General features: G+C 40.2%; 1 protein-coding gene across 2 annotated transcripts in view; it reads left to right on the forward strand.

Annotated features, from left to right (window-relative positions):
• PUS7 (pseudouridine synthase 7) overlaps positions 1–20,225 on the forward strand; it is a 57,372-nt gene that overhangs the window by 8,563 nt on the left and 28,584 nt on the right. For both annotated transcript variants that reach the window (XR_009520593.1, XM_060020274.1), the window contains exons 2-6: positions 1,366–1,783; positions 2,660–2,744; positions 2,878–2,979; positions 10,376–10,520; positions 18,103–18,214. Coding sequence is in view for 1 of the 2 variants with exons in the window: in XM_060020274.1 (XP_059876257.1) it covers positions 1,366–1,783; positions 2,660–2,744; positions 2,878–2,979; positions 10,376–10,520; positions 18,103–18,214 (862 nt within the window). In the remaining variant the exon portion in view is untranslated. The remainder of the gene's footprint in view (positions 1–1,365; positions 1,784–2,659; positions 2,745–2,877; positions 2,980–10,375; positions 10,521–18,102; positions 18,215–20,225) is intronic.

Raw genomic sequence — 20,225 nt, forward strand, 5'->3', positions numbered from 1 at the left:
TGGCAGGCGGACTCTCAACCACTGCGCCACCAGGGAAGCCCCGGATTCTTAAAATTTAGTTCATCATTATTATTCTACTGTAGATGCTTCTGTAGGTGGGCTTCTTATTAACCAAGCCTTGGAGAACTAGAATATTCTGCTCATTTATGTTCTTTATGTTTACCAAGTTCGTATGTTAATTTTAGCATTTCCCTATATAGGTAATATAGGAAGAAGCTTTATCCTTATTTCAACAAGAGCATCAAATAAGATCAAACTAGACAGGCACTTGCGGTCTTAGATAAGTGTGTGCTCCGTACTGGGAAGTGCATATGGTTTCCTAGACTTTTGCTTGGTACATTGTGTATGGGCCAGTTAAATGATAATCTGTATTTTTTAACTTGTGGCAAAATACACATAACATCATTCTAACCATTTTTAAGTGTGCAGTTCATTAGTGTTAAGTACATACACATTGTGGAACCAATATATAGAGCTCTTTTTCATCTTGCAATACTGAAACTCTATACTCATTAAAGAACTCCCCATTCTCCTTGCTTTTTAAAAAAATATGACATGGGGCTTCCCTGGTGGCGCAGTGGTTGGGAGTCCGCCTGCCGATGCGGGGGACTCGGGTTCGTGCCCTGGTCCGTGAGAATCCCACATGCCGCGGAGAGGCTGTGCCCGTGGGCCATGGCCGCTGAGCCTGCGTGTCCGGAGCCTGTGCTCCTTAACAGGAAGAGGCCACAGCAGTGAGAGGCCCGCGTACCGCAAAAAAAAATATAATAATAAAAAAATAAAAATGACATCGTATCAGTCATATTAGTAAATGACTCATGTTAGTAAATTTATTTATATACTTTTAACTTAATCAGCTTTTCTAAACGATAACAATATACGTGAAACAAAACTCAGGTGCTACAACTGTGGTATTCAGTAAAAACAAGTCTCCCTGCTCTCCGCAGTCACCTACACCCTCTCCTAGAGGTAACTACCTTTCCCGGTTTCTTTTCACATTGTTTCTACATGTTGTTCAGTTTATGTACCTAGATGTCATTGTTCTTAATTTTTTGTTAATGTAAAAGTACTGAGATGAGCATCCTTACAGTTAAAACTTTAAGCACTTTCTTAATAATTTTCTTAGGATAATCCCTGAAAGTAGTATTTCTGGGTCAAGAGGCATCCATATTTTTAAGGCTTTTGCTGTCAAATTCCCTGCAGAAATACTGTACCATTTTTCTATGCCACTAAAAGTATATTTGGGAGAATTATTTTCATAAATGATATTTAGGACCCTAGGAACAAAGTTAAATGTGCCTCTATTTGCTGAAACCCAATTCTTTATTGAAGTGATTGTTACTGCCTGCTCTTTCTTGCTTCTAAAAGGTTCTCTTAAATGTTCTCTTGGAACCTTGAAAATGGAGATGACAGAAATGACGGGTGTGTCATTGAAACGGGGGTCCGTTGCCGTCGAAGATAATGACAGTGTGGCCCCAGGTGAGGCAAAGAGACAGAAGGTCTCAGAATGCTGTCCGACCAAAGGTCAAGACGGGCTAGAGAACAACTCTCTACCCAGCGGTGAAAAGGTGCCTGGGCCACCCGAAACGGCCGGAGAGGATAAAAAGAATTCTGACCCCCAGTCGGAGGAGGAGGGGGAGGAAGATGGCCTTTCAGAGGAGGGGGAGGAGGAGGAAGAGGCAGAGAGCTTCGCCAGCATGATGAAGCACGGGCTCACCGAGCTGGATGTGGGCATCACCAAGTTCGTGAGTTCTCACCAAGGATTCTCAGGAATCTTAAAAGAAAGGTATGTTTCGTTTATGTCAGGTTGTTTTAGTTATGTTAGTTCTTTTCTCTAGAAAGAAATCAGCAGTCCTTTTTTCCATTTAGCTTTCTGTGCCCAAGGATTGTTCACACTGATGGTCAATAAGGAATAGGATGAAGGAAAGCTGCCTGGATGAGTAAACGAAACTATCTGAAGATAAAATGACTAAATAACAATTTCCCTGTGGCATCCCCTGTCAATATGTGAATGGGTGCTGTTTATTTCCTTAGAATATATTACTTTAAATGGTTTCAAGCTTTCCCTTGAATTGATCTTAAAAATTTTTCACCTGAATGGGCCACATCTGCAGGAGAAAGAAGGTGGTCTTTGGAGCCAGGTGGATCTGGGTGTGAATCCAGTTCAGCCACTTCATAGTTACTTAACTCCTCTGAGCTTCAGTATCCTTGTCCAAAATTGGATCATAATTCTACCTGAGGGTTGTTGAGAGTATTTTAAATAATGTCTGTAAAGTATTTAGCATAAAGGTAAGCTTCCGGGTGGTTCAAGGTAGATGCACAGGCTTCTGATTTGATTAAATTTACTGTGTTTTGTGATTTACTTTAGAATGGACTGTATAATCATAGGGCAACGTTAATAAGCTTTGATTTAGGCATTTTTCTGGAAGACTATTCTAGAAGTTCAGAGGGTCTTTTCTGTACATTCTGGTACCAAGCCAAGGTGTGGCTTAGAATTCATTGTGAAACCAGAAAACAATAACTCCGTGACTTTGCACTGAAGGTTTTTATTTTTAATCCCTGTTTTGCACAGTGATAAGGCTTACTGTTGAGAAACTTTCTCCTAAAATTAATAGGCAGCAAAATGTTAATGCTCTGAGAGTTTACGTTTTCTTTTCCTCAGATATTCTGACTTCGTTGTTCACGAAATAGGAAAAAATGGACGGATCAGCCATTTGAGTGACTTGTCTGTCCCAGTAGATGAAGAGGTAAGAGCAGCTCTCTAGCAGAAGTCACCTTCTGAATAAAAATAGCCTTTCCTGGAGATCATAGAAATACAGAGCTTTGACAGCCTCGAATTCTGTGTGCGACTCACTGGGAGTTCTCATGGTTGTTTTAAAGGATCCTTCAGAAGACGTATTTACGGTTTTAACAGCTGAAGAAAAGCAGCGTTTAGAAGAGCTCCAGCTTTTTAAAAATAAGGAAACCAGTGTTGCCATCGAGGTAAGTAGCACAAAAACATATGAAAAGGTTTTTTAGGGTTTTATTTTATTTTTTATTTATTTATTTAATTTATTTATTTTGGCTGCACCGGTTCTTAGTTGCGGCATGCGGGATCTGTAGTTGCCGAGTGTGGACTTCTTAGTTGTGGCATGTGGACTTTTAGTTGCGGCATGCATGCAGGATCTACTTCCCCGGCCAGGGGTCGAACTCTGACCCCCTACATTGGGAGTGCGGAATCTTACCCACTGGACCACCAGGGAAGTCCCCAGGGTTTGAATTGCTTCTTGTTGGGTGGATGTTAATAAATGTCTTTTGGGAAAATTACAGTAGTTAACAAAAGGATGGCTTTGCCCTTTTTGATCTAAAAGTGCATTGCACTAAAAATGTTTTTATCAGTGGCAGATAACGAGTATCCAGATAAGCTATGGCCCAAAAAAAAAAAAAAAAAAGTTATGTTTCTGCTTAAAAAATTTATGTGACCACAAATCAACAAAGAAATCTGTTGTTTAGAACTGCAAAGTGACCATTATATCACACAGTGTCTGCTGCAAAGGACTGTCGCAGCCTGACAATGGTCCTGATAGGGAAGCCCTGGCTCCAAAGGCCTCGTGGTCTCAAATTGGACTCTGGGAGGGGGAGGAATTGGGGGAAGGAGGTAAGGGAGTGTTGCTTTGCTCATCTTGAGTCTACTTCTGCTATTCAAGAAAAAGAGAGCTTAGCTACTAAATAGAACAGTAAATGCCTTTTAAAAAGATTTTCATTATGAAAATTTTATTCTCGATTAGTGCTGTCCAGTGGAATTGTGGTGGATTCTTTTTGTTTTGTTGTTTGTTTTTGTTTGTTTTGTTTTGTTTTTTTGGCTGTGCCGTGTGGCATGTGGGATCTTAGTTTCCTGACCAGGGATCGAAGCTGTGCCCCCTGCATTGTAAGTGAAGAGTCTCAACCACTGGATGGCCAGGGAAGTGCCCTGTCCAGTGGAACTGTGATGCGAGCCATGTTTTTAATTTTAAATCTTCAAAAAAAATGTAAAAGTAAAAACAGGCAAATAATTTTGACAGTATATTTTATTTACCCAAAATATTTCAATATGTAATCAATATTTAAAAAATTACTAATGACATGTTTTACTTTCTTTTTTTCCTACTAAGTCTTCAGAATCCAGTGGTATTTTATACTGGTAGCACATCTCTATTCAGACTAGCCACATTTCAAGTGCTCAGTTGCCACGTGTGGCTAGTGATGACCATACGGAACAGAGCAGCTCTAGGTGATCTCTGTAGCAAAGCAAATATGTTACAAGATTTTAAGAATCTTGAAGCACAAGATTATTAGAATTTAAAGTTTATTAAATTCATTTTGTCCTATATTTTGGCGACTTGCTGGATTTGGGGTTGTTTGAAATTTCTCCTTCCATTGCTCCCAGGTAAAAAGAGTTTACTGTAACTTTTCAGAATTTATTATTTGCCTCCAACCCTCATCTCCTCGTCTACCCACCAAAATTCCCCAAATATATGTACTGTTAAAATTTTAGGGATATTTAATTACTGAATTTACTCATAGACAAAATGTCCAGCAATGCCAAGGAGAAAATTCCTAAGAATTGGTTTTGAGAGCTGTCTAGGAGGATGATCCAGGCTTCCGTTGCTTGTGCAACGCAGATACATATCTTAGCCCCATAATACACTTTTCCTACAGAGATGGCAAGATTTACTGTCACCTTAAAAATCATAGTTATGCCATCTACTGAAAGGTTTTACATTAAGGAGTATTAACCATGGGCAAGTGTCCTCATCTAAAAAATAGGAGGATGGACTTTCTGAATTTTTGAGGTCTGAATATGTATTCATTCATATACACTAATTATGATTCCAGCTCATTGCTTTCAGTGAATTCTAGATGTAGACTCACTTTTTTGGTGGAGGTGTGGTGGGGGGGGCGTGCTGCGCTGTGCCACTTGCGGGATCTTAGTTCCCCCACCAGGGATTGAACCCAGGCCCCCAGCAGTGGGAGCACAGTATCCTAACCACTGGACCTCCAGGGAATTCCCTGGCTCACTTTTTGATATGAAAATGTCACTTATCTATAATTATAGTGTACTTTTCTTTTACATTTTTAATTTTGCTAGAATATTGTTAGGTTTAGCTAGTAGTAGTTACATCTTCTTAGCTTGCAGGTTGCAGTCCATCAGTGGGTCATGAAATCAATTTAGTGTAACTTAACCAACATTTTTTTTTAATTGAAGTATAGTTGATTTAAAGTGTTGTGTTAGTTTCTGGTGTACAGCAGAGTGATTCAGTTTACATATATATATATATTTTTTTTCTTTTTTCATAATCTTTTCCATTAAGGTTTATTACAAGATATTGAATATATTGATAGTTCCCTGTGCTATATAGTAGGACCTTGTTGTTTATGTACTTTATATATGGTAGTTTGTATCTGTTAATCCCAAACTCCTAATTTATTCCTCCCCCCATCCCCTTTCTCCTTTGGTCACCGTAAGTTTGTTCTCTACGTCTGTGAGTCTGTTTCTATTTTGTAAATAAGTTATTTATTTTTATCATATTTTAGACTGTACATATCACATATTATATGGTATTTGTCTTTCTCTGTCTGACTTACTTCACTTAGTATGATAATCCCTAGGTCCATGCATGTTACTGCAAATGGTATTATTTCCTTCTTTTTTATGGCTCAGTAATATTACCTTGTATATATTATATGTACCACATCGTCTTTATCCATTCATCTGTCGATGGACATTATGGTTGTTTCCATGTCTTTGCTATTGCGAATAGTGCTGTTGTGAACATTAGGGTGCATGTATCTTTTCAAATTATAGTTTTGTCTGAATATATGCCCAGGAGTGGGATTGCTAGATCATATGGCAATTCTATTTTTAGTTTTTTGAGGAACCTTCAGACTGTTTTCCATAGTGGCTTCACCAATTTACATTCCCACCAACGGTGTCTAAGTGTTCCCTTTCCTCCGCACCCTCTCCAGCATTTGTTATTTGTAGACTTTTTAATGATGGCCATTCTGACCAGTGTGAGGTGGTACCTCATTGTGGTTTTGATTTGCATTTCTCTAGTAATTAACATTGTTGAGCATCTTTCATATGCCTATTGGCTATCTGTATTACCTTCTTTGGAGAAATGTCTGTTTAGGTCTTCTGCCCATTTTTTGACTAGGTTGTTTGGGGTTTTTTTTTTTGATATTGAGCTATATGAGCTGTTTGTGTATTTTGGAAATTAATCCGTTGTTAGTCACATCATTTGCATATATTTTCTACCAGGTGGTAGGTTGTTTTTTCATTTTTCTTTTCTTTGCTGTGCAAAAGCTTACAAGTTTGATCAGTTCCTATTTGTTTATTTTTGCTTTTATATGTATTGGCTTGGGAGACTGAGCTAAGAAAACATTGCTACGATTTATGTCAGAGAATGTTTTGCCTATGTTCTCTTCTAGCTTTATGGTGTCAAGTCTTATATTTAAGTCTTTAAGCCATTTTGAGTTTATTTCTGGGTATGGTGTGAGGGAGTGTTCTAACTTTGTTGATTTACATGCGGCTCTCCAGCTTTGCCAACACCACTTGCTGAAGAGACTTTTTCCCATTGTATATTCTTGCCTCTTTTGTCAAAGGTTAATCAGCCATAGGTGTGTGGGTTTATTTCTGGGCTCTCTATTCTGTTCCATTCATCCATGCGTCTGTTTTTGTGCTAGTACCACACTGTTTTACTGTAGCTTTGTAATATTGTTTGAAGTCTGGGGGGGGGTTATGCCTCCAGCTTTGTTCTTCCTCCTCGGAATTCCTTTGGAAGTTTTGCGTCTTATATGGTTCCATATAAATTTTAGGATTATTTGTTCTAGTGCTGTGAAAAATGTCATGGGTAATTTGATAGAGGTCACATTAAATCTATAGATTGCTTTGGGTAGTATGGCCATTTTTAACAATATTAATTCTTCCAATCCAAGAACATGGGGTATCTTTCCATTTCTTTGAATCATCTTCAGTTTCCTTTATCAATGTTTTATAGTTCTCAGCATGTAAGGCTTTTACCTTGTTGGTCAGGTTTATTCCTCAGTGTTGTTTTTTTTTTCACTGCACTGTGCAGCTTGTAGGATCTAAGTTCCCTGACTGGGAATTGAACCTGGGACCATGGCAGTGAAAGTGCTGAGTCCTAACTACTTGACCGCCGGGGAATTCCCAGTTTTTTGGGTTTTTTTTTTTTTTTTTGATGCGATTTTTCAAAGGATTGTCTTTTTGCTTTCCCATTCTGATATTTCATTGTTAGTGTAAAGAAATGCAACTGATTTCTGTATGTTAATCTTGTAAACCTGCTACCTTGCTGAATTCATTTATCAGTTCTAGTAGTTTTTGTGTGGAGTCTTTAGGGTTGTCTGTATATAAAATCATGTCATCTGCATATAATGACAGTTTTACCCCTTCTCTTCCAATTTCGATACCTTTTATTTCTTTTTCTTGTCTGATAGTTGTGGCTAGGATTTCCAATACTATGTTGGATAGAAGTGGTGAGAGTGGGCATCCTTATTCCAGATTTTAGTGGGTAGGCTTTCAGCTTTTCACTTTTGAGTATTAGGTTGGCTGTGGGTTTGTCATAAATAGCTTTTATTATGTTGAGCTTTGTTCCCTCTATACCCACTTTGATAAGAGTTTTCATCATGAATGGATGTTGAATTTTTTTTTTTTTTTGGCTGTATGCGGGCCTCTCACTGTTGTGGCCTCTCCCGTTGTGGAGCACAGGCTCCGGACGCACAGGCTCCGTCAGCGGCCATGGCTCACAGGCCTAGCAGCTCCACGGCATGTGGGATCTTCCCAGACCGGGGCACGAACCCGCGTCCCCTGCATCGGCAGGCGGACTCTCAACCACTGCGCCACCAGGGAAGCCCTGGATATTGAATTTTATCAAATGCTTTTTCTGCATCTATTGAGATGATCATGTGATTTTTGTTTTTTCTTTTGTTGATGTCACATTGAATTTTTTTTTTTGGTTGCGTCGTGTGGCATGTGGAATCTTAGTTCCCCAATTAGGGATCGACCTGTGTCCCCTGCAATGGAAAGTCCCTCACGTTGATTTATTTGCGTAGATTGAACCATCCTTGTGACCCTGCGATGAATCCAACTTGATCATGGTATATAATCTTTTTTATTTGTTGTTGGATTCAGTTTGCTAATATTTTGTTAAGAATTTTTGCATCAAAGATATTGTTTTTTTTTGATAGTGACTATGTCTGGTTTTGGTATGGGGTGATGGTGGCTTCATAGAATGACTTTGGGAGTGTTCCCTCCTCCTCAGTCTTTTGGAAGAGTTTGAGAAGAATCGGTATAAGTTGTTCTTTGTATGTTTGGTAGAATTCCCCAGTGAAGCCATCCGGTCCTGGACCTTTGTTTGCAGGGAGTTTTTTAATTACAGATTCTATTTCACTTCTAGTGATTGGTCTGTTCAAATTATCTATTTCTTCTTGATTCAGTTTTGGTGGGCTGTATGTTTCTAGAAACTTGTCCATTTCTTCTAAGTTGGTGAATTTCTTGGCATATAATTGTTCATAGTATTCTCTTAAGGTTTTCTGTATTTCTATGGTTTCGGTTGTTATTTCTCCTCTTTCATTTCTTATTTTGTTTATTTGGTGAGTGTGGCCAGAGGTTTGTCGATTTTTGTTTACCCTTTTAAAGAACCAGCTCTTGTTCACCAACATTTTAAAAATGTAATAAAATAAAATAGAAAGTAACAGTGTATTGCACATCGTAAGGATAAATACTGTTCTGTAAATTTCTGTTCGATTTTTTAATAAGGAGCAAACACATACATATTGCTGGCTATTGATTCCAAGTATGAAATGTATTTCTCTGTGTAAGACATGCTCAGAAATTGAAAAACAGTTGTGTAACTAATAAGTTTACATTTTCTTGGTGTAGATTTTTCTTTTTGTGAACAGATGTACTAGAATGTCATCATAAAGTTACTCAGTATAGAACAGGATTCATTGGAGGCAGTAGTAGACTTGACTATCCGGGGAAATGAGTTTCTGACATCCCCAAAGACCCAGCTTACCTGCTTTTCCATGTGTGAGCCCTGAGGTATTCATTGTTCAGCCGAGTCCCTAAGGGGGAGCGTCTGTGATGGGTGGCTCTGGAGTCAGACAGCCTGAATTTCAAATCTGGCTCTTCCACTCTACAGCTATATAATCTTAGACACATTCCTTAACTTCTCTCAGCCTCACTTTCCTCATCTCTTAAGTAGATATACTGGTGGCATGATAGGGAGCTGATTGGGATTAAGTAAGACAGTGATTGTGAAGTGATTGGTACAGTGCCTGGCGGCTGTACAAGGTCAATAAATGGGCTGGTTTTTTTTTTTTTTGGCTGTGTTGGGTCTTCGCTGCTGCGTGCAGGCTTTCTCTCCTTGTGGCTAGCAGGGGCTACTCTATGTTGTGGTTTATGGGCTTCTCGTTGCGGTGGCTTCTCATCTCGGAGCACAGCATCTAGGTACGCGGGCTTCAGTAATTGTGGCTCGCTGGCTCTAGGGTGCAGCCTCAGTAATTGTGGCGCACGGGCTTAGTTGCTCCACGGCATGTGGGATCTTCCTGGACCAGGGATCGAATCCGTGTCCCCTGCATTGGCACGTGGATTCTTAACCACTGCGCCACCAGGGAAGTCCCAAATGGGCCCTTAGGATTTGCAGTATTGTGAAGCTCTAAAAGATTTCTGATAGGAAAGTAACCTAAATGTCCATTGAAAGATGAATGGGTAGAGATGTGGTACATATGTACGATGGAATATTACTCAGCATAAAAAAGAATGAAATAATGCCATTTGCAGCAACATGGATGGACCTAGAGATGATTATACTAAATGAAGTAAGACAGTGAAAGACATACAATGTGGTATCATTTATATGTGGAGTCTAAAATATGATAGAAATGAACTTATTTACAAAATAGAAGCAGACTCACAGACATAGAGAAAAAACTTATGGTTACCAAAGGGGAAAGGGGGGAGGGAGGATAAATTAGGAATTTGGGATTAAAAGATACACACTACTGTATATAAAATAGATAAACAACAAGGACCTACTGTATAGCACAGGGAATTATGTTCAATATCTTGTAATAAACCATAATGGAAAAGAATCTGAAAAAGAATATATATATAGATATATGTATAACTGAATCACTTTGCTGTGCACCTGAAACATTGTAAATCAACTATACTTCAATTAAAAAAATAATTGAAAAAAAGACTTTTGAAATCATACCCCTGTACTTTGGTTACTTCACATCATTATTAAGATGAGTAGTGTTTTTACTAATTCCTTAGTATTATTTCCTTATTTAATGTTTGTCAAATTAGTAGTATCATTATCTGTGTTTTTAATAGGTTATTGAGGACACCAAAGAGAAAAGAACCGTCATCCATCAAGCGATTAAATCTCTGTTTCCAGGATTAGAAACAAAAACAGAAGATAGAGAGGGGAAGAAGTATATTGTAGCCTATCATGCAGCTGGAAAAAAGGCTCTGGCAAGTAAGTATCCTAGTGACTCGGCATTTCTTCCGTCTCCTCCTTCTCTCTGACTGTTCATGTTCAAGGGTCATTTTGCGGTTGTTCAGAGAAGGATATTGATCATGTCATTCCTTCAAAGAAGGCAAATAATATCATTTCAGATGCCAGAGCAATCCTGCAGACTGTGTCTGGTAAGGGGACAGTAGGTCTTATATGTGAGTACGGATTTGCTGAAATGATAGTGGTGCCTGAGAGAGAGTCTTAGGAATTTGACATGTTCCCTGAAGAGCAGAGCAGGCTGAGTGGCAATTCAAGAAGAAAACGGAAGGATATTGCTCATTCTGTGCTCTTAATGGAGGTAAGGAAGCTGTCAGATGAACAGAAACTGCTGTCACCTATCCCAGTGGCATATTCTGCAAAGTCCCTCTGTTGAAAGTGCTGCTGCTTTCCAACCGTGAGTACCTTCTTCACTACACATAAAAACGTGGGATATATAGAAAACCACCCCTTCGCCCAAGCCCATCTTTCACTGAGTAGCATTCATTTGAAATGGGTGTGTTGTCAGTACATCCTGTTGATATTTATGTTCTGTTTTCTCCAGCCATGAAGATTTCTATTTGCACATAACCTTAAGAAAAATTGGGTAATTTTTCTTCTTTTACCTGTCAAATCAGCAGATAAAATTTTAATGAGAATTACAGAAGGAAAAATTGTTTCCTCACCTTCTCCCCTACCATCGATGACACCTGTTAGTGAAGAGTTATTTCTAGGTATATTTGTTGGAGTAAAACTCGATGATTGTTATATAACAAAAGAGCATTCAAGCCATCAGTGCTTTGTCAGTATTCTCTTAGGTTAATGCTGTGAGTGGATGAAGCCTTAATTGTCTCTAACTGTGGTTCTAGTGAAAGGAGAGAGTGTGAGAAAAATGGGAGCAGAAATAAGGTTTAGCTGTGCCTGAGAAAGTCATGTCATCAAATCAGTAAGTCTGGTTAGTGACATAGTGAGAAACCTTGAGCTGTGGGGAGGAGAGGATGGAGGCCGGATGTCACTTCTCAGCGGATACCAGAAAGGGCAGTGAGATGATGTGTTCTGGGACTGCTTGAGGGCACAATTTTTTTTTTTTGGTTGTTTTTGTTTTTTAATTAACTTTGTTAATTTATTTAAATAAATATACACAAAAAATTATAATTCCAGCATATAATTCATGAAAAATTATATATTAAATATTCTGTGTTATTGATGTTAAACGTTTCATATTCAGTGTATACTTATATTTATGACAATGTCAATTTGGACCAATCACATTTCAAGGGATTAGTGCCCACATGTGGGTTGTACCTGCTATAGTAGACAACACAGTCCTAGGCCCCAGCATAGGTCTGAGTTGGAATTCAATACTTCTTTTGTTGTACCTTATTTGATAAGATAGAAATTTTGCTAGTTATTTTTATTTTTATCGTGACCTATAATGATGGAGGGCACAAATTGTTAATCATTTCTCAATCCGCAGTCTAACGGCTTGGGTACTAGATGTTTCTTTGATGTCTGAGTCACAGAATAAAATATAACCTTGACAGCTTTTCTGCAGCCAGGGTTGTCCAGGCGAATTAAGCCCAGTGGGAAATGATGTGAATGGCTGTTTTTTTCTATTCTCCCACAATTGGCATGTAGCTGGTAACTCATCTAGCTGTGGAGGAGAGAAGGTGACTTCCTACACAAAGCAGATACCTTGGTGCATTCAGTCTTCATTCTCTTGAGGAGCCCAGGTTGAGAAGGGCTGCTAGGGAGGTGTTCTTTATAGAGATGTAGTCCTCGTTGGTCAGCTACCCTCTTGCAAAGGCAAGAGGAAGAGGCAGGGTCTCATTCTGACGACTGGTCACGAGGAAGCAGATTGGAAAAGGCAATTTTTTTTTTTTTTTTTTTGACTGGTTACTTCTTGGAAATGATTGTTCTATCTTAGAGGATGACCTAAGCATTTTTGTGATGTTGGCATTTGCAGGCCAAGGTGGCCAGTACAGTTGCCCGCTCAAGTGAGTGGTTCCATATCTCTCGTGTTCTGTCTTTATCTGCATTTTCTGTGCTTATTCCACACCCACCTTTCTTTTTTTTCCAAATAAAAAATTTCCCTGTTTTCCAAGGGAGGTGCTGAGCTCTGTGTGACATGAACACTGCTGCCCCCCACCCATTTCCCTTCTCACATCTTCAGTAAAGTATGAATTTCTCACTGTAAAAAGCATGAAGGCAGGTCCACTTAAATCAGTGCTTGGATGGAGATCGCGACCTCTCGGGCTCGAGGGGCTGTGGCGTATAGTCAGAGATGGACTAGAGGTCTGCCATCTGCGTGTTCCCGCCCACCTCCTCATGGACCCAGATGGGCACCTGAGAGCCTATGAGTATCTTCTACAGATCTGGCCCCCCCTGCCCCCCTGCAATCTGGGAGTGGCCTAAAGAAAGCAGCATTCAGAAAGTAGGGAGAGCTGGTGCCTGAAGATGGCTGTTTGTGCCTCTGCAAACAGAATGCAATACCAGTGACAGCTCATCCTCCTGGGCCACCTTGCTAAGCATTTGAATGGATTAGCTTTTAAAAGCTTCATTGCAAAGCTAAGATAGAATGTTTTTAGAGCTCCTTCACTACCAAACCCTGACATAAATTGTTACTGGTGGGTCATGCATTATCTACCAAATTTCCAACATATTTTTTTAATCTTTTTTTTTTAAGTTTTTATTTTTATTTATTTTTGGCTGCATTTGGGTCTTTTTTTTTTTTTTTTGCGGTATGCGGGCCTTTCACTGTTGTGGCCTCTCCCTTTGCGGAGCGCAGGCTCAGCAGCCATGGGTCACGGGCCTAGCCTCTCTGTGGCATGTGGGATCTTCCCGGACTGGGGCACGAACCCGTGTTCCCTGCATCGGCAGGCGGACTCTCAACCACTGCGCTACCCGGGAAGCCCGGGTCTTTTTTTCTTTTTAATTAATTAATTTATTTTACTTTTGGCTGCATTGGGCCTTTGTTGCTGTGCGTGGGCTTTCTCTAGTTGAGGCGAGCAGGGGCTACTCTTTTTTGCAGTGCGTGAGCTTCTCATTGCGGTGGCTTCTCTTTGTTGCAGAGCACGGGCTCTAGGCGCGTGGGCTTCAGTAGTTGTGGCATGCGGACTCAGTAGTTGTGGCTTACGGGCTCTAGAGCGCAGGCTTAGTAGCTGTGGCACACGGGCTTAGTTGCTCCATGGCATGCGGGATCTTCCCAGAGCAGGGCTTGAATCCGTGTCCCCTGCATTGGCAGGTGGATTCTTAACCACTGCGCCACTAGGGAAGTCCCTGCATTGGGTCTTAGTTCCTGTGCGCGGGCTTTCTCTAGTTGCGGCAAGTGGGGGGCTACTCTCCATTGCGGTTCGCGGGCTTCTCACTGCGGTGGCTTCTCTTGCTGCGGAGCACGGGCTCTAGGCGCGCGGGCTTCAGTAGTTGTGGCACGTGGGCTCAGTAGTCGTGGCTCGCCGGCTCTAGAGTGCAGGATCAGTAGTTGTGGCGCACGGGCTTAGTTGCTCCGCGGCATGTGGGATCTTCCTGGAGCAGGGCTTGAATCCACGTCCCTTGCATTGGCAGGCTGATTCTTAACCACTGTGCCATCAGGGAAGTCCTAGCAGATTTGCAACATTCTTTACCTCAGATAGGGCCATGCATCCTAAAACACGGGTGTGGTAGATTCTAAATCATGGTGGCCAAACACAAATTAGCAACTGTTATAACTCAGACGTTATTTTGTGTGTTAATCCAGTCTGATAGGGCACATTGATTTACCTACTAAAGCATACATATGGTATTATTCTGAAAATACCATCATTATCATAAACCATATACTCAGGTAAATTAACTTACATTTTGAGATAGATAGTATACATCCCCAAAAACCTTTTTAAACATTTAAGTTAAAAAATTTTTTTGTGCCATGTAATATGTAGAGATTCTCCATACTGTGCGAAATGAATGGTTTCCAGGAGGCATACCTGGATGGAGGAGTCCACAGAGACTCAGGAAGAAGAGCCAGACAGATACAAAGTTAAGTTTCTGGGAGAGCCTGGTGTTATGCAATCCATAGGAAGAGGGGATTTCAATGATAGAGTGGTTAGCTGTGGAAAATATTACAGACAGTTCCAACAAGATTGGAACTCTGAAATATGTCCACTAATTTTTATCAATATGGAGATCATCAGTGTCTTTGCCAGAGCAGTTCTAGTGGAGTGACTGGAAACCAGTTCACACAGTAGGTTGAGATGGAAGACGAGAAATACACCGTAAAGAGAAGGAGAAAGGAAAGGAACATGGTTAAGGAGAGGGAGACGTAGGTTTGACTTTGAAAATGCAAGAGCCCTGAGCATATTGATATGCTGACGGGAAAGAGCCAGTGGAGAGGGAGGGGGCTGATGATGGCTGGAGCAGAACCCCTGGGGAAGCTGCAGGGTGGGTGTGCAGGTGCAGCAGGGGAAATGGACTTGAATAAGAAGGAAAGAATGTTCTGCATGCTACCCATCCTGTCATCTTTCTCGAGCTACAAACATTTTTCCTTCTTTATTCATGAGGATCTCTGTGCTCAATACATGAATCTTCCTGAATGTGGTTTTCTTTTTTTATCTAATTTCTGTTTCTCCTCTCCTGGGGCTGCCATATTAGACCATCAGAAGGTTGCTTCCTAGCCTGAGAATTCTTTGCATTAGTATTTTGAATCAGAGTGTCTCAGAAATGTTTGAAAGTTATTTTAAATTCACTTAAATTGTAAAGCTACCATCTATGCTACCTAGCATTCCAAGGATTTGGAGTTTTATGAAGTCAAACAAATTCCCCAAAATAAGTTGAGACTCACCGATTGTCCATTATTCAAAAACATTCCCAGTTAATCAATGCATATGCTTATTACTAGTTTGTGTACTGAGTGCACTTGGCAAAAGAATCCTTATGTCTGTTACTTGCAGAGGAGGTAATTGAATGCATGCTCACTGCTTGGATTTGCTAATAAAAGATGCATGCTTGTGAGCCAAACTCATATCAGTTGTCATGGTTTCTCTTAAGGTGTAATGGCATTTAGTTTTTTAGTCTTGCGGTTTCATTTATTTCTTGCCACTATAGTTAATTTTGAGCGTACTGAAAGGGTAGTTAGAGGAAAATGTAGCTACACTTCATCAATTTTTATCACAAATTTTTTTAAAGCTTTTTATTATGGACATTTTCAAACATGCAGACAAATAAAGGAAGTAGTATGCTGAACCCCTGTGTACCCATCAACCATCCTCAGTATTATTAACGTTCTGTTGTTTTGTTTGACCTCTTCCTCCCACTTTTTTTTCCTTTGTTGGAGTGTTTTTAAAGAAAATTCTACGTAGTACTTCATTTCACTCGTAAATACTTCAGTATGTATCTGACAGATAAGAACTAAAACCCTAAATCATTATCATATCCCCACAAAATCAACAGTAATTTCTTAATAGCTCATACCCCGTGCATGTTCAGTTTTTCTCTGATTGTCTCAGAAATGCCTTTTGCATACAGATGACTTGTTTAAATCATGATACAAACAAGGTCAGAACATTGCATTCGGTGGGTAAGTCTCTTAAATCTGTTTTAATCTATCAGTTTGAGAACTGTTTTCCATAATAATTTTTTTCATTTTTTTCAAAGAAATCAGTGCAGGAAACTCATAAAACACAGAAAAGCACAATGCAAAACAGTCATTACTTGCAGTCTCACAACTGAAAGATAATCACAAATAGTGTTTTGGTACACGTCCTCCCATATTTAAGAAAACAAATCTCTGGATGGGGAGGCATTTTGCATCCAGTCTTACACCTTTTGCTACATCCTGTAGGCACAGACAATGCAGCTTTTGAGGGTGAGTGGACAGGCCACTGTGAGGGGATTGAGACAGGGAGGCCTGGACCTGTCGGTGAGTTTTCTGCTTGTTCACTGTTTGCCTCTGCGACATTCCATTGTTAATGTCTAAATGGCTGTTAACCCACCACATAACCACCAGGCGCTGTAGGAGTCCTCAGTAGAAACTTTCCATGCGATCATTTGCATGTTCACTTCTAAAGCACTTTAATATTATTATAAATTAAATACTGCTCTCTTGTGCTCTTTATGCTGTGCATTTGGACAGAGGTCAGAACTGCAGCAGGTAAGAGCGGTTGGCGTTTCATGTAGATAAAATGAAATGCCAATGATTTTTGTCACAAGTGCTAAGTATAGACAGTTTTGCTTAAATGTAGGGAGCTGGAAGGAAAACCAAAAATAATATCCCTGGTCACAATTTTCTGAGGATGAGTTGTGAGGAATTCAACCAAGAGCCCAAGAAATACTTGCAGTGCTTTTTCTGTAATACTTTAAGCATACACGCTATGGCAGTTTTCCAAGACAGCTTATTGGTCAATTTGTTCTTTACATTGTAGCTTATATCCCTAACCTGTGAAGCAGTGCTTTTTCCCTTGGCAAAGGCAGGTGTACAAGTAACTTTAGTGTCAGAAGTTTCTTTTGTCTTTGAAGATGAAGGATTCATGAGTTCATGCTAAAGGGACAAAGGCAAAGGAACATTTTTAAAAGAAGAAGACTTCTGGGGATTATATGAAATATTTTTTCACAGTCTTTCTTTCATAGTTACAGAAATCAACTGAATTAGATGCGTTCATATAACAGCTGCAGCTGTGTGTCACACAAGACTCACGAACATTATTGTACAACATCTGGGACGTGCAGTGTGGCTTACACATTTCTCCCAAAGTGTTGAGTTTTCAGAACACTCTTTGGGCAACTGAAGTCAAAATCTTAATATTGTTTAAATATATGTTTCTAGATTGTAGTGTAATTTTAATGTTCGTTTGGAAGAACAGTTTTAAAAGTCAGATTTTCCAAAGTCTCGGAATGTTTGCCAGTTTCTAAAAAGTTGAACAATCGACGTAATAGTGGCTCAGAAGTTAATATTTAACCTGACTTAATTTTTAAAGTCTCCTCTTCCCCCAAGAATGACAATTAGGTATTGGATGCCAGCTGCTCTCTCTGTCCAGTAGACCTTTGCAAACCATCTAGTATTAGCTAAACTGTGATGGAAGTGGCCTTTGGAAAATCTAAACTTGTCACTGAGGCAGCTGCTCACAAGCTTTATCCCCAACCCTGCTGGGGCATCCAGCCTGTTGTGCGAACACCTGACGGGAGATGAGGCAAAGCTTGTAGGCTCTGCCATGACTGCTGTTTCCCTCTGGCCTGCATACGTCCTGGAGGGCCAGGCGGCCCCCTTTCAGACACATGCTTGTAAAGTAAGCCACTGGGGAATGGTGGACCCCTCTGTGTTTCTCTGTGTGAAGATTGCTGGTTAGGTTTAGTCATTTGTCACACCACCTGCATTTCTCGATTTTGATTTTAAATACAGATAAGTATCCAATCACAGAAAGTTTAATAACTGTAGACCACAAGGTATAACCACTTAACCCATATTTCTTGTCAGACTAGATCTGATTTCTCTCTCAAAGGTTCTCTAGCAAAAATGATCTTGTGGGGTTTCATAAGAACTCAGGTAACTTTTACTATGGTGTATATAATAGTTAATTTTTTTTTTTTTTTTAAGATCCAAGAAAACATTCTTGGCCAAAATCTAGGGGAAGTTACTGCCACTTCCTACTGTACAAGGAAAACAAAGACACCATGGATGCTATTAATCTACTGTCTAAATATTTAAGGTTAGTATTTTGTTCTTTTGCCCATACAAAATCAAAACACAGAAGTGTATTTTCCTCTTTCCATGCTGATGAAAAAGGAGTGGGAAAATAGGCAAATAGGTAGCAAATGTGCCTCCTAGTTATAGTGGGTTTTTTTTGTTTGTTTGTTTGTTTTGGGAGGTTTTTTTTTGGCTGCACTGCATGGCTTGCAGGATCCTAGTTCCCCGACCAGGGATTGAACCTGGGCCACAGCAGTGAAAGCACCGAGTCCTAACCACTGGACTGCCAGGGAATTCCCAATTATAGTTTTCTTAGACAACAGTTGAATTAATTTTTTTTAACCTCCTTGCATATTGCCAGTGATTCAAAATGAAAATTCTTTAAGTAAGTGGTTTACATGTAGTTGAGAGTTACCAGTTCACCTAGCTGAAAATAAAAATTAACTTTCTTCCCTTAAAGCCTACACTTTGATGTGGTTGCAGAGGACTGCTACTAAGCCATAAGCTCTTAACTCCAGGAGATAGACTAGATTGGAAACCGACACCAGTCAGATTTTCTCAGGAGTGCAAATATAGTAGAGTTTGGGTCTCTGAGGATGAGCCAGGTGCCATTTTATTTTTGGAAATGGGTACAGGTACCATAGCAAACCTGTATGCATGGAAATTTGCTTTCTGATATATATATTTAACCCAGTTTAAACACAGCACACAGTGTGTTAGTTTGCTATGGCTGCCTTGACAAGATACCACGGACTGGGTGGCTTAAATAAGAGACATTCATTTTCCCACAGTCCGAAGGCTGGAAGCCCCAAGCTCAGGGTGTTGGCAGGTTTGGTTTTTTCTGAGGCCTCTCCTTGGCTTGCAGATGGCCACTTCCTCTGTGTTCTCTCATGGTCTTCCCTCTGAGTGTGTCTGTGACCGGGAGTCTCTCTGTGTGTCCATGTTTCCTCTCCTTATATTAGGACACGAGTCTAATTGGATTAGGGCCTCATTTTAACTTAATCACCTCTTTAAAGGCTCTATCTCCAAATACACTTGCGTTCTGAGGTACTGGCTGTCACAGCCTCAACATAGGAATTTTAAGGGAGCACAGTTTAGTCCATAGGACACAGTACCATTTGAAGTAGCATTTTACTTTACTCTGGTTGCTAGCTCTCTCTGATTCCTTGTCTGTACCTGAACCCGGGAGAGTAGGCAGTTGGGGAGGGAGCTCCCCTGAGATCTGGAGTTGGGATTGCTCAGAGTTCAAGAAATTCTTCCCGTTTCTTTCCTGTTCGCGTGGAGCGGTTTTTATAAAATTCTTCTTGGTTAACTGGCTCACTTATATCTTCATATTAAAACTATTCCGATCCTTGTTTTAGCATTTGGCTTTTATACAAAGAAATAGCATGTATTTATGGAAAATTCACATTACTATTAACTTGTTTGAAATTGAAGGTATAAAATTTTTGAAGTGGTACGTGATACATCTAGAATGTATTTTTCTTTACCTTCACAGTTAGGTAATTAATGAATTGCATGTAATCAACAGGAAGTGCATTACTTCCTTCTCTGTTGCTGGCTAGTACAAATGTTTTGAGTCACACACAGCTGGACTTCCCTGGTTGCACAGTGGTTAAGAATCCGCCTGCCAGTGCAGGGGACATGGGTTCAAGCCCTGGTCCGGGAAGATCCCACATGCCACGGAGCAACTAAGCCCGCGCGCCACAACTACTGAGCCTGTGCTCTAGAGCCTGTGAGCTGCAACTACTGAGCCTGCGAGCCGCAACTACTGAGCCTGCGTGCCTAGAGCCCGGGCTCCACAACAAGAGAAGCCACCGCAATGAGAAGCCCGTGCACCGCAACAAAGAGTAGCCCCTGCTCGCTGCAACTAGAGAAAGCCTGTGCGCAGCAATGAAGACCCAATGCAGCCAACAATTAAATTAAAAAAATAATTTAAAAAAGTCATGGACAGCTAAGGAGGGGGTTGTTCAGGCATCTTTTTTTTTTTAAACACCTTTATTGGAGTATAATTGCTTTATAATTGTTCAGGC

The sequence above is a fragment of the Delphinus delphis genome, chromosome 9 (genome assembly GCF_949987515.2).
Source record: "Delphinus delphis chromosome 9, mDelDel1.2, whole genome shotgun sequence".
NCBI lineage: Eukaryota > Metazoa > Chordata > Mammalia > Artiodactyla > Delphinidae > Delphinus > Delphinus delphis.